The 13,315-nt window shown below is 35.3% G+C and overlaps 1 protein-coding gene across 1 annotated transcript; it reads left to right on the forward strand.

The window, feature by feature from the left end:
• Positions 1–5,470: 5,470 nt before the first annotated feature.
• Positions 5,471–7,604, forward strand: LOC101896616 (sodium channel protein Nach). The gene is made up of 6 exons (XM_005175747.2): positions 5,471–5,658; positions 5,731–5,934; positions 5,995–6,731; positions 7,078–7,195; positions 7,274–7,383; positions 7,455–7,604. Exons 1-6 carry the CDS (start codon positions 5,504–5,506, stop codon positions 7,580–7,582), a joined length of 1,452 nt encoding a protein of 483 aa, XP_005175804.1. The 5' UTR covers positions 5,471–5,503; the 3' UTR covers positions 7,583–7,604.
• Positions 7,605–13,315: the final 5,711 nt, after the last annotated feature.

Raw genomic sequence — 13,315 nt, forward strand, 5'->3', positions numbered from 1 at the left:
TCCAAATCCATTTTGGATGATTTCGCTTTTGAAATTATGTCACGGAGCACTGCCCAGATATTACCCTTAGCATTATGACCAGGGACATTTTCCCGATATTTATGCACTCCGACGTGCTGTTAGTTATTGTGGTCCATTTTATGGCTAAATATAATCCAATGGTCATCCAAAATGCTAGAATTCTTCACTGTGCTTAACTATTCTCTCAGGCGTGTCGATTGGCTTCTATTGTGTTGCCAAGATTTTTTTTCTGTTTTTGGTTCACTTGAACCCCTAAATATTTTGCGATCATCTCCACAAGCAATTTTGCCATATTCGTCAACGAAATCAGCATAAAAAAGCTAGAAGTTCGCCTATTTTTTATTTCGGATATCACATGTAAGTAATGTTGGTATTTTTCACACAAAAGTTGTGGTCCATTCTACCCGCTGTCTTAATTTCTAACTTCATGCAAGATTTCGTGTCCTTTGGTTTCTATTTGTGACTTTTATATCGGCTCCAAAATCAGGAACATTTTGAGCTGCTGGTCCATTTCAACCCCTAAATACATTGCGGACATCTTTGAAGCCCTTCTGAGCCTAACCCTACCTTTGTCAAAAATTTCGTGAGGATCGAACGATAATTGCAATCTGAATATAAATAATAACCCCGACCTGTGTTGTAAAGTGCAAAAATATTACAAAATATACACTTCAATATTATAAGTCAAATTGAAAAAATCGCATGCGATAAAAATTATGAAAAAATAAGAAAATGTCACAAAATACTACAAAATCTATATTAACATCATTATTGATATCTTTTAATGCGATTTTTTTAGATTTTATACTTTTATGCCAAAAGGGCATTCTAATCTTACAAAATTTGTCAAAATCCTCCAGCCATTCTAGAGATATAAGCATTCTAGCTAACATCCCCTTCCTTTGTTTATGTACATTGTATATATTTCGCTATATATATCCGATATTTTTACTATCGGCATCTACGTAACGGTCAGAATTGACCTGTTCGCTTACTTGTGATTTCGCCGGGATTAAAAATATTCGCGATTTAATGGAAAATTTCACTTTTATTTATTACAAATGCTATAGTCTATTTCAACCACTAAATGTTACCCGATGACCATCAAAATTGGAAGGCTTCTGCCCAGTCCAAAGCTCTAGCCTCATGCTAACTTTCGCTTCGATTGGTCTATAATTGTGACCTGTAGAGCAACTGCAAAATCAGGAAATTTTTCAGTTTTTGGTCCATTTCAACCCCTAGATATTATGCGATCATCTCCAAAAGAAATAGGGTTCTATTTTCACATTAACCCCACTTACATTTTAAATTTCGTAAAGATCGGGCCATAATTGCGACCTGTAGAGTGATTATAAATTAACATGAACAGACGGACATACATAGCTAGATCGACTCAGTTTGGCGAGATAGGAAGATCCGTATATACTTTCCTATGTGGGAAATCAATATTTCGTGGTGTTACATAATTTTTGGCCCAATCAAACTTATAATGCCCCCAACACATAGTGTTGTAGGATATAAATTAAATGGAGGTCCCGTTAAATGGGGGCTATACGAGGACAGGTTGACGTCTTCGAAGAAGAAGTGGTTTGTCATAGGCTGCAATTCCCATTGCGGGAGGTACCGTATGGGCTCGAAAACGTGGACCGAAAGGGTACACACGTATACAAAATTTTAGCCCTCTATCTCATACAACAGGACAGACTGACAACGCTAAAACTACTTAAAATTTTACGCTTATCCAGAATGTATATACTTTGTACGAACGGAATTACAAAAGTAATATGATTATGATTTTGGTTCTCTCGAATTTAGGAGACGGAATATCTGCCCTTGGTGAGTTGGGATTCAAGCTTGACATTTGATTTTAGGGAAGCTAAATCACAGGTATTATATTCACCTCCATCTGGGCGTTATCAACGGACACATGAGTTATAATTTTTGAACTGCGAGTCAGACCAATGCTTATTCTACATTCAAAATTTTCATATCGTAGAACATAGAACATGGCTTTCTTTAATCAAATATTCTTCCACTCTGGTAAAATATTCGTCGAATCAAGCCTTGTAAAATAATTTAAAGAATAAGGTTTCAAATTAGGCCAGCTAGTAAGAGTACGAAAACCAACAAGAAATTGTTTCACTTGCCTTTTTCGATTTCCTGTGAATAAACCAAACCATCCTAATGTCATTGTCGTTTAATAGGAGTTTTGATACATTTTTTAAGTAATGACTTCCAAGTTAAACTCTTGTAACCTTTTTCTCTGTGCTAATCTTAGGATTAACACACATACGTACACATGCACGAAACAGATTCATTTATTCGCATCTACGATATTTTCATGTGACGATGGGTCACATACCTACACATATTCATACCGGGGAATATACCATAGTTTCGAATAAACGAATGAATCTTTGCCTAAAGGTGTAGCCACCTTACATTATGATTGTTTGCCTTTTGGTCTATTTTTGCAAACACGCAAAGAAAGGACAAAACATAAATGCCCATCCCATCCATAGCTTGCTGTATACACATGAGTTGAGATTTCAAAATTATAGCCTTTGTATGTCTTATTTTTACAATTTATATGTATTTGTGTGACACCGAATCTTTGCAGTCGTTTGGAAAAAGGGACCATGCTCATGGTTAAGATTAGCCCATAAGTGGAATTAATTTATTGCCCAGCACCGCTGGTCTTAGCTTTGTGTAATTTAGAGGGCTAACAAATTGGAGCAATTGGAGAGTTTTTAATTATATTTGTTGTTGATACGTAGTACAATGTGTATAGTTTTGAATAATAATGTTCAAGAATGTTGTAGATGAACCTTACTTCTAAAGTGGGTATTACATATTTGACATGTTTGTTTACTTCAATTTAATTAAGAAACATGTATAACTTTACCGCAGCACTTTATTTTCAACTATCATCTTAAAATGCTACAGAAATTCTTTTGAATTTATAAAGTCTTAAGCCAATATTCTTTCTATATTTATACCCTAAAACACAATGTGTTGGGGGTATTATAAGTTTGATTGGGCCAGAATTTATGTAACACCTCCAAATATTGGTTTCTCATATAGGAAAGTATATATGGATCTTCCTAGCTCGCCGAGCTGAGTCGATCTAGCTATGTATGTCCGTCTGTCCGTCTGTCCATGCAATTATAGTCCGATCCTTACGAAATTTTGCACGAAGGTGGGGTTAGGGTCAGAATAGAAGCCTATTTCTTTTGGAGATAATCGCCAAATGTTTAGGGGTTGAAATGGGCCAAATACTGAAAAAATGTCGGATTTTGCAGTAGCTATACAGGTCGCAATTATAGGCCAATCGACGCATGTGGCTAGAGTTTAGGGCGGGGAAGACGCCTACTAATTTGGGTGGTCATCGGAAAATATTTAGCGGATAAAATAGACCATATCTTTTGTGTTGAAAAAATTCAAAATTTTTAATTAAACCGCGAATATTTTAAATCCCGGCGAAATCACAAAGCCATGACAAGGTTACTTCTGACCTTCACATTGATGTTAACATCCAACAAAACGGATATATAGCAAAATATGTGCGATATATATGTCTATCAAAGAAGATATGCTTGAAAAATCTCTTATATGTCGAGAACGGCTGAACTGATTTCGACAGTTCTCATTAATTCAGAATGACCTCTTGGCAGGAAAGAAAAAACGTCTAAAAAAATCGCATAAAAATATCTCTCTAAAGATGAAAATATTGATTTTGTAAAATTTTCTCATATTTTTTCAATTTTGTCATATTTTTGGCATATTTTCATTTTGAATTAAACATTAGGTAATATTTCTACAGCTAACAAAACTAAGTAGTTAGGATATCAGGATATCATATACAGATCGAATTTATGGCCCGATCCATACGAAATTTTGCCTGGGGATAAGATGAGGGTCAGAATAGAAGCCTACTCTTTTTGGAGATGATCGCCATATATTTAGGGGTTAAAATGGACCAAAAAACTGAAAAATTGTCTGCAGGTCGTAATTATCGCCCGATCCTCACGCACATTTGAATGGGGGTTACCGGACATTGCAAAAGCCAAGCAGTTTTGGATGGCCATCCAAAAATATTCAATGTGCGAAATAGTTTGCCAACTTTTGTAGACAAAATACGAAAATGTTCATTCCAGTGGCTTCTTGGAGAATTCACAAATACAGGAAAGACGCACTTCTGACTATTTCGTTAACGCTGATTTCGTTGAGGAATATAGTCAAATGTCTGTATCTCAATAATAAATGTTAATCTTTTGCCACTTTTGAGAGATTATAGGTCTTTGGGAAATATTGGTTCCAGATCTAGGAAGACCATTTACGTGCAACGTCTACCAATAAATTGGAAATGAGCAAATTAATTTAAGCTGCTATTATTCGAAAATTTGAGAACGAAACCTGATGGTTTTCTTTTATTATTTGTCACAATATCTTGTGGAATTCTGTCGAGTATTTCGCCTATATAAACTGTATGGTTTATTATAGTGTTGTAGGGTATTCAACGGTCGGCCCGCTCGACTGTAGCCTTTGCTTAATTGTTAGATTATTTTTTAATTTTTTTATAGCATGAGATATTTCCAAATGGACAAAAAATATCATTTTCTTGATTTTGCAGTCGCTCCACAGGTCACAATTAAAAATCAATCGACACGGAATTTTCCTTGTTTACATATATGTATGGGCTCTATCCTGAAAATGTATGTTGGCTACTTTGTTGGCTACCGACTACAAGTCTCTACTTAAAAACTAAAATCGATCAGCCGAGTAAGATTTTTTTTCGAAACTGAACATACAAGTTTCATTAACAATTTCCTTCAAATATTAAATACTACTCAATGCCTTGTCTCAAAATTTATGAGCTGTAGTGATATAGGGGTCGGCCCCTCCGAATTTAGTCCTTTTATTTGATTCTGATGTATATAACATATTGTATCAACTGCAACCATTATTTCAGCCATTATTGATATATCCATCAACATTATGAACAGATCCTTTAGCTCATACACCAATAAAATCGTAACCTTGAACTGACTATGAATAATGCGTTTCAAATCCCTCAAGCAGAAATATTTTGAAATTATTTTACAAGCAGCGAGATTGTAGACTTAATGAAAGATATGTCTTCATTAATATTAAGAACATAGACATAGATAATGAATAAAGTCACTTAATGGCCATGTATTAATTATCAATCAACCCCACAACAACAATTCATAAATAGTAATTATGAATCTTGCCAAGGCAGATTTGAGCTGCTATTCATTTATGAAAATATTAAAGAAAATAGAAGTGATTAACCGCAAATGAATTACACGTTAATTAATTCTTAAGAGAGGTGGGTTATGGAATACTTCCACCACTGCCGCATCATCATCAGCAGAGGTCGAACAAAGTTACAAGGAAGAATACTAAGGAAATTCATTTAAATAACATTGTGTGCTAAAGCAGGAAGGAATCGCTCGGAATGAAGTTGTCCTTGTTGAAAAATAAATCCGAGTTTTTGATTTTCTGGAAACGTTTTCGCTTGGCCCTGGGTGATACATTTCTGGAATATGCCATGCGAACCAAAGTGAGCGGAATTTGGCTATTGAGGCCAACAAAGACCCATGGAGTAACCAAGTAAGAAAAGGGCATTTTAAAAATATAATTTTTAAAAGCAATGCTGTTTTTTGGATTGTTATTTTTTTGCAGATACATATGGTCTTCGGTTTTGCTAAGTCTCTTCAGTTTGGCCGTTTATCTTTCATTGCAATTATGGTTGAAATTCTATTCTTATCCAATTCTAAATACCATTGCCAATGATGTGGCCATTACGGATGTACCATTCCCCGGTGTAACTGTCTGCAGTCCCAAGGTTATAAATGTGGATCGGGTTAAACGTTTTATGAACAAACTGTTAGTACTAACTATATATAAATTAGATTTAAAATCATATTAAAATTCTAAAATTTTTAGCAACATACCGCCCGGATATGATTTGCAAAAAATCGCCGAAGGTTTTGACTATCTCAATGCCTTTACCGATCAAACATGGCTACCAACTAACACCTCATCGTTCAATCAGACTTACCAAATACTTTTGCTCAACAATATTACCACATATGAGGCGGCTGTTGCAGTTAGTGCCGGCTGTGATGATTTCGTCAGACGTTGCTTTTGGGGCAATGAAGAGTTCAATTGTCGCCAAAAGAATGAGTATCTCTCGTTTGTGCCAACCACTTCCTATTTGGGTCCATGTTGTTCATTTAATTTCCATCCTCAAAATGAATCATATGTACCGTTTTCTTCCAACACCTTTGGCATAGATGGTGGCCTGAGTTTCATTGGTGTGGAAGGTTCCGAGCACGACACCTCTACGGGTTTGATAGTATTGGTACATCATCCCATGGATTTTGCCACAGAGGCTGCTTCTTCGGTCACCATAACATCAAATTCGGAAAGTTTTATTGAAATTTCTCCAACGGTGCAGGCCGCTTCGACTGAAGTCATCGAGTTACCAGCTAAAAAACGTGATTGTCTAACGTCGGATGAAGTATCCGGCAATATTTATCGACAGGCGGCATGTGTGCTGCAGTGTGAAAGTGAAACCATCTTAGAGAAGTGCCACTGTAATCCATATCATCTGCCAAAGTTTTCACCAGACGTACGAATGTGTTTGTTAAATGATTCTGAGTGTTATTCGAGAAATTTTGGTGAGTTCAAGCAACGGACATGAGACAAATAAGCGACAAATAATGAACAATTTCTTAACGTTGAGAAGATCCAACAATTTGTAATTTTCTTGGTTATAAAACCCCAAACGGTTCCAATTGAATACTTATATATTTTACATTGGAAAAAATACAATGGTCCAAAAAGGGGTGCCATAATTATACGTTATATGTACTCAATCAAAACAAGTTTGCTCAAGACCCAATGGGGAATATTTCTAATATTGGTCCCATTTAAACCTATTTTTGGACAAGCGATATTGATAACTCACAATGTAGAATTTCTGATGGTTTGGAGGAAAAACTCAAATGTTATTTTATGTTGCAGACAATTTCAAAAGCGTTCGATGTGAAAACTGTTTGCCCAATTGTCATGATGTTACCTACAATACCTTGGCGTATAAAACGGACATTTTGCTGCACAATTATTCGGTGAATCATTTTCAGTACGTAATCTACTATAATTTGAGAATAATTGAGAATAATTGAGAATAAAATACAAATATTTCCTTTTGTAATTTTAGCAAACGTTTAAACTATTCCAAGGATATGTTTATAGTACACCTGTTTTTGTCACGTCAAGTCGTGCCATCGATACACAAAGTCACTGTTATGTCCTGGATTGGTCTATTGTGTAAGCATAGCACAGGAATTAAATAGCATTTATGATTAATTTTTTCTTAAATTAATAATGTGTTCTTTCAGCTGATCTGGGTGGTGTTTTCAATTTATGCTTAGGTCTGAGCATGATTTCTGTTGTGGAATTCGTCTACTATTGTACCTATCGTATAAAAGTCAACTATAAAATGCGAAGTGTTATAATGCAATCATAAATTTGTTTACTTGCAATTATGAATAAATGCATTAAGTGCACAGAGAAAGCCTTCACGCGAAACAAATCTGCACGCATAATTTATTTAATGTTTTTTCAATAAGATGTGTTATTCAGGTGTTAAAAAAAGAAAAAAAAATAAATAAATAAACGTAAATCCATGGCACAATTACAGAATGAAGAACAAAGTTATCCCAAAAAAACCTTTTTTTTATACATCTTCCCAAAAATATAATAATTTGAAATTATTTCAAATTCGCTTGCAAAAAATGCATATTTTCGACGTTAATGGTCAACAAATTTTGGGATAAAACTGCATTGCCCTATATATATATAGTCAAGAGCCGCTGAACGGATCAACAATCCTCCTTGATAGAAGAGGGTTTTATTTTTATACCCTACAACACTATGTGTTGGAGGTATTATAAGTTTGATTGGGCCAAAAATTATGTAACACCACGAAATATTGGTTTCCCACATAGGAAAGGATATATGGATCTTCCTATCTCGCCGAGCTGAGTCGATCTAGATATGTTTGTCCGTCCGTCCGTCTGTCCGTCTGTCCATGTTAATTTGTAATCACTCTACAGGTCGCAATTATGGCCCGATCTTCACGAAATTTAGAACAGAGCTGGGGCTAGGGTCAGAATAGAACCCTATTTAATTTGGAGATGATCGCATAATATTTAGGGGTTGAAATGGACCAAAAACTGAAAAAATCCTGATTTTTCAGTTGCTCTACAGGTCGCAATTATAGACCAATTTAAGCGGAAGTTAGCATGCGGCTAGAGCTTAGGGCTGGCAAAAAGCCTTCCAATTAAAGCGGAAGTTAGCATGGGGCTAGAGCTTAGGGCTGGCAAGAAGCCTTCCAATTTTGATGGTCATCGGGTAATATTTAGTGGGTGAAATAGGCCACAACATTTGTGTTAAATAAAAGTCAAATTTTTCATTAAACCGCGAATATCTTTAATCCCGGCGAAATCACAAATAGACGAACAGGTCAATTCTGACCGATACGTAGATGCCGATAGTAAATATATCGGTTATATATAGCGAAATATATATAAAATGTGTATATACAAAGGAAGGGGATGTTAGTTAGAATGCTTATATCTTAAGAATGGTTGGACCGATTTTGACAAATTTTGTCAATCCTAATGCCCTCTTGACATAAAAGTATAAAATCTTAAAAAATCGCAGAAAAATATGCCAACAATGATGTTAATATAGATTTTTTAATATTTTGCGACATATTTTTTATTTTTTCATATTTTTTATCGCATGCGATTTTTTCAATTTTACTTATAATATTTTGTAATATTTTATCACCTTACAATACAGGTAGGTGATTTTATATAAGTATTGCAAATATCGTCCGATCCTCACGAACATTTTCACAAGGGTAGGGTTGGGCTCAGAAGGGCTAGGCCTATTCTTTTCAAATATGTCCGCAATATATTAGGGGTTGAAATGGACCAACAACTAAAAATTTGCCTGATTTTGCAGCTGTTATAAAAGTCAGAAATATTAACCAAAGGACACGACATCTCGCATAAAGTTAGAGTTTAGAACAGCGGGTACAATAGACCACTAATTTTGTGTGAAATAATACCAGCATTACCTACAGGCGATATCCGAATTACACAAAAGGCGAACTTCTGGCTTTTTTATGCTGATTTCGTTGACGAATATAGCCAAATATCGTCGACAAGCAAATCATATAGATGAGTCTAAATTTGGAGATACAGAGGGGCTTCTTGCTTTTGGAGATGATTGAAAAATATTTCGGGGTTCAAATTAACCAAAAACAGAAATGTTTTCCCGATCACACAATTGAAGCCAATCGACACGCCAGTGAAGAGAGTTAAGGATTATATTTAGCTGTAAAATGGACCACAACAACTAACAGCCCGTCGGAGTGCATAAATATTGGGCAACTGTCCCTAGTCAAAATCCTAATTTCAAAAGTGAAGTCTTCCAATATGGATTTGGACATAAGGGGCTTCTAACATATTGTAGTGTTGTAGGGTATAACATAGTCGGCCCCGCACGACTATAGCCTTTGCTTACTTGTTTAATTTTTTTATAGCATGACATATTTCCAAATAGACAAAAAATATAATTTTCCTGATTTTGCAGTCGCTCCACAGGTCACAATTAAAAATCGATCGACACGGAATTTTCCTTGAGTTTATACTTCACGACAAAAAAGAAGTCTAGCGTTTTGATTGACAATTGGATTATATTTTCCTACTAAATTGACAACAATTATTGTGTCAGCACTACAGACAGCGTAACTATAGGGAAATTTCCCCCGATCCAAAATCAAACGAAATATTTGTGCAGGGCAGAATTGCCTGAACGAAATCTATCAAAATAGATTTGGACGGGGAAGGGGGCTTACCATATATATTATAGTGTTGTAGGGTATGACGTGGGTATATCCTTATGTTGGGTCTATACCAAACAGGTTGGCCTAGAAACCCAAAATCCTTGTGGGATTTTGATCTACTAGTCGAATTTTATCCATTTAAGAGTTTCCCAACCCCCAGATTTGCTGCTGCTCTATGTAATTACTCTCTATTGCGCAATTAAAGTGTTTTGAAGGTTTCGGAAAAAGACTTCGAGGATATTTTGTATAGTCTTCATATTGAAATGCCTCTCTATATTTGTTATTCCATTGATTGCATTATGAGTTCTCATTTGATGGAGTGTTGCTATATTAAAAAGGAGACCTCGATTAGATATTTAATTTCTCAAAAAAAAAAAAATAATAATAATAATAATAATAATAAATAAACTACAAAATAAATAGATATTTTACAAATAATAATCTAAATATAATCCAACAGTCAAAATACTAGTCTTATTCCCTGTCCTTAACCCTCTTCTCACGCAAAATTCCGCGTCGATTGGTTTCAATTGTGTGACAAGGATTTTTTTTATATTTTATTTCATTGTATTTTGCGATCATCTCCAAAAGCAAGAGGCCCATCTGTATCTCCAAATTTAGAATCATCTATATGATTTGCTTGTCTACCATATTCGGCTATATTCGTCAGTAGCATAAAAGAGCCAGAAGTTCACCTTTTGTGTATTTTGGATATCGACTGTAAGTCATTTTCAGGCGTTGTCTATTCTACCCGCTGTCCTAAACTCTAACTTCATGCGAGATTTCGTGTCCTATGCCTTCTATTTGTGGCCTTTATAACGGGTGCAAAACCAGGAACTTTTTTGTTTTTGGTCCATTTCAACCACTAAATTAAATTGCGGACATCTATAAAAGCAATAGACCTAGCCCATCTGAGCCCAACCCTACCCTTTTGAAAACTTTCGTGAGAATCGGACGATAATTGCAATCTGTATATAGATTTTATTGTTTAGTTCCAAGTGGGCATTCTGAATTGACAAAATTTGACAAAAACGGTCCAGCCCTTCTTGAGATATAAGCATTCTAGCTAATATCCCCTTCTTTATATCTACACATTGTATATATATCGCTAAATATATCCAATAATTTTACTATCAGCATCTACATAACGGTCAGAATTTATCTCTCCGTCTATTTATGATTTTTCCGGTATTAAAGATATTCACGGTTAAATGGAAATTTGAGTTTTATTTAACACAAATGTTATGTTCTATTTCACCCACTAAATATTACCCACTGACCATCACATTTATAAGGCTTCTGCCCTGTCCTAATCTCTAGCCCCATGCTAACTTTCGCGGTCTATAATTTCGTTTGGTCTATAATTGCGACCTGTAGATCAACTGCAAAATCAGGAAAATTTTTCAGTTTTTGGTCCATTCCAACCCCATAAATATTATGTGATAATCTATAAAAGCAATAGGGTTCTATTAACCCCACCTCCATTTTCAATTTGGGGAGAATCGGGCCATAATTGCGAGCTGAAAAGTGATTACAAATTAATAAGGACAGACGGACGGACGGACATACATAGCTAGATCGACTCAGCTCGGCGAGCTAGGAAGATCCATATATACTTTCCTATATGGGAAACCAATATTTCGTGGTGTTACATAATTTTTGGCCCAATCAAACTTATAATACTCAGCTCGGCGAGATAGAAAGATCCATATATACTTTCCTATGTGGGAAACCAATATTTCGAAATGTTACAAAATTTTTCGCCCAGTCAAACTTATAATACCCCCAACACATGGTGTTGAAGGGTAAAAAAACTAGTGCACAAAGGCATAAAACTCTGTACCACTGTGTAGTATATAAAATTTAAAATCCCTAAATATAATTTGTTACACCTCCGATATCCGATAACACCGCGCAACACAAAAAATTATTACAAGGAAATCCAGCAGATTACGTTTGAAATTTTATATCGTGAAGTAACCAAAAACCTCTTCGATACTTTTGGAAATTTTTGGGTAAAGATGCCTCGAAATCCGTACATTTTAGGTATATATAGTATAGTGTAGTATATAACAAGTAAGCAAAGGCTATAGTCGTGCGGGACCGACCATGCGATACCCTACAACACTACAATATGTTCGAAGTCCCTTTATATCCAAATCCATTTTGGAAGATTTTGTTTTTGAAATAATGCCAGAGCCCTGCCCAGAGGTTACCCTTAGGTTTTTGACCCGGAGAATTTGGCCAATATTTACGCTCTCCGTAGTGTTGTGAAGTATTCAAAACAATTGCACACGAACGTTGCTAGACTTCTTCTCTGTCCTCAACTCTCTTCCGATGCGAAATTCCGTGTCGATTAGTTTTCAATTGTGACCTATAAAACGACTACAAAATTAGAAAAATTTAAATTGTAAGTCAAATTGAAAAAATCGCATGCGATAAAAAATATAAAAAAAATGAAACAAAAGATATAACTTTTTTATTGGTATATTATCCCGCGATTTTCTTAGATTTTATCCTTTTCTGGCAAGAGACCATTCCGAATTTATGGGAATTGTGAAAATCGGCCCAGCGGTTCCTGATTTATAAGCAGAATAAATAAGATCAATTCTTTTACATATGTATTGTATAAAAGTTAGGGTCTATTTTACCCGTTAATTATTGTCCGATGGCCGCTCAAATTGGTAGGTGTTTGCCCAGTCCCAAAAACTAACTCCATGTAAATTTTCGCGTCGATTGGTTCATAATTGTGGCCTATAGAGGAACTGCAAAATCAGGTAATTATTTTTTTTGGTCCATTTCAACCCCTAAATATCGTGCGTAAATAGGGGATCTGTTCATAATTACGAGCTGTAGCTTGATTACAAATGAACATGGACAGACGGACGGACATACATAGCTAGATCGACTCAGCTCGGTGAGCTAAAAAGACCCATTTATACTTTCCTATGGGGGAAACCAATATTTCGAGGTGTTACATAATTTTTGGGCCAATCAAACTTATAATACCCCCAACACATAGTGTTGTAGGGTATAAAAAGTGAATATTTTTCTCAGTGCCAAAAGCCTACGAACATAGTCTTAGATTTTTTTTCACATGAAAGAAAAGTAATGGTAGAACGAGAACCATTTTCACTCTTAAGAGTTAAGTAATAATACTGGGGAAGACTTATATGTGTTAACGTTGTAAGACTCAAACAACCTGCAATGCTTTCGCAGTTGTGTGGTAATAAGTAACATACTAATAAGACTCGTGATATGTCTCACAAAACACATCCTAATTAAACCACTCTGGCCGGTAATTAAATTAGTTAAGTCATTATTATTCTCAACTTCACATTC

Source organism: Musca domestica, unplaced genomic scaffold, assembly GCF_030504385.1.
Source record: "Musca domestica strain aabys unplaced genomic scaffold, Musca_domestica.polishedcontigs.V.1.1 49, whole genome shotgun sequence".
Classification (NCBI taxonomy): domain Eukaryota; kingdom Metazoa; phylum Arthropoda; class Insecta; order Diptera; family Muscidae; genus Musca; species Musca domestica.

Coding starts and splice junctions, on each gene's coding strand:
- LOC101896616 (XM_005175747.2), top strand. CDS start 5,504: ATGAAGTTGTCCTTGTTGAAAAATAAATCCGAGTTTTTGATTTTCTGG. Junction 6,732..7,077: donor GTGTTATTCGAGAAATTTTG/GTGAGTTCAAGC, acceptor TTTATGTTGCAG/ACAATTTCAAAAGCGTTCGA. Junction 7,384..7,454: donor GTCCTGGATTGGTCTATTGT/GTAAGCATAGCA, acceptor GTGTTCTTTCAG/CTGATCTGGGTGGTGTTTTC.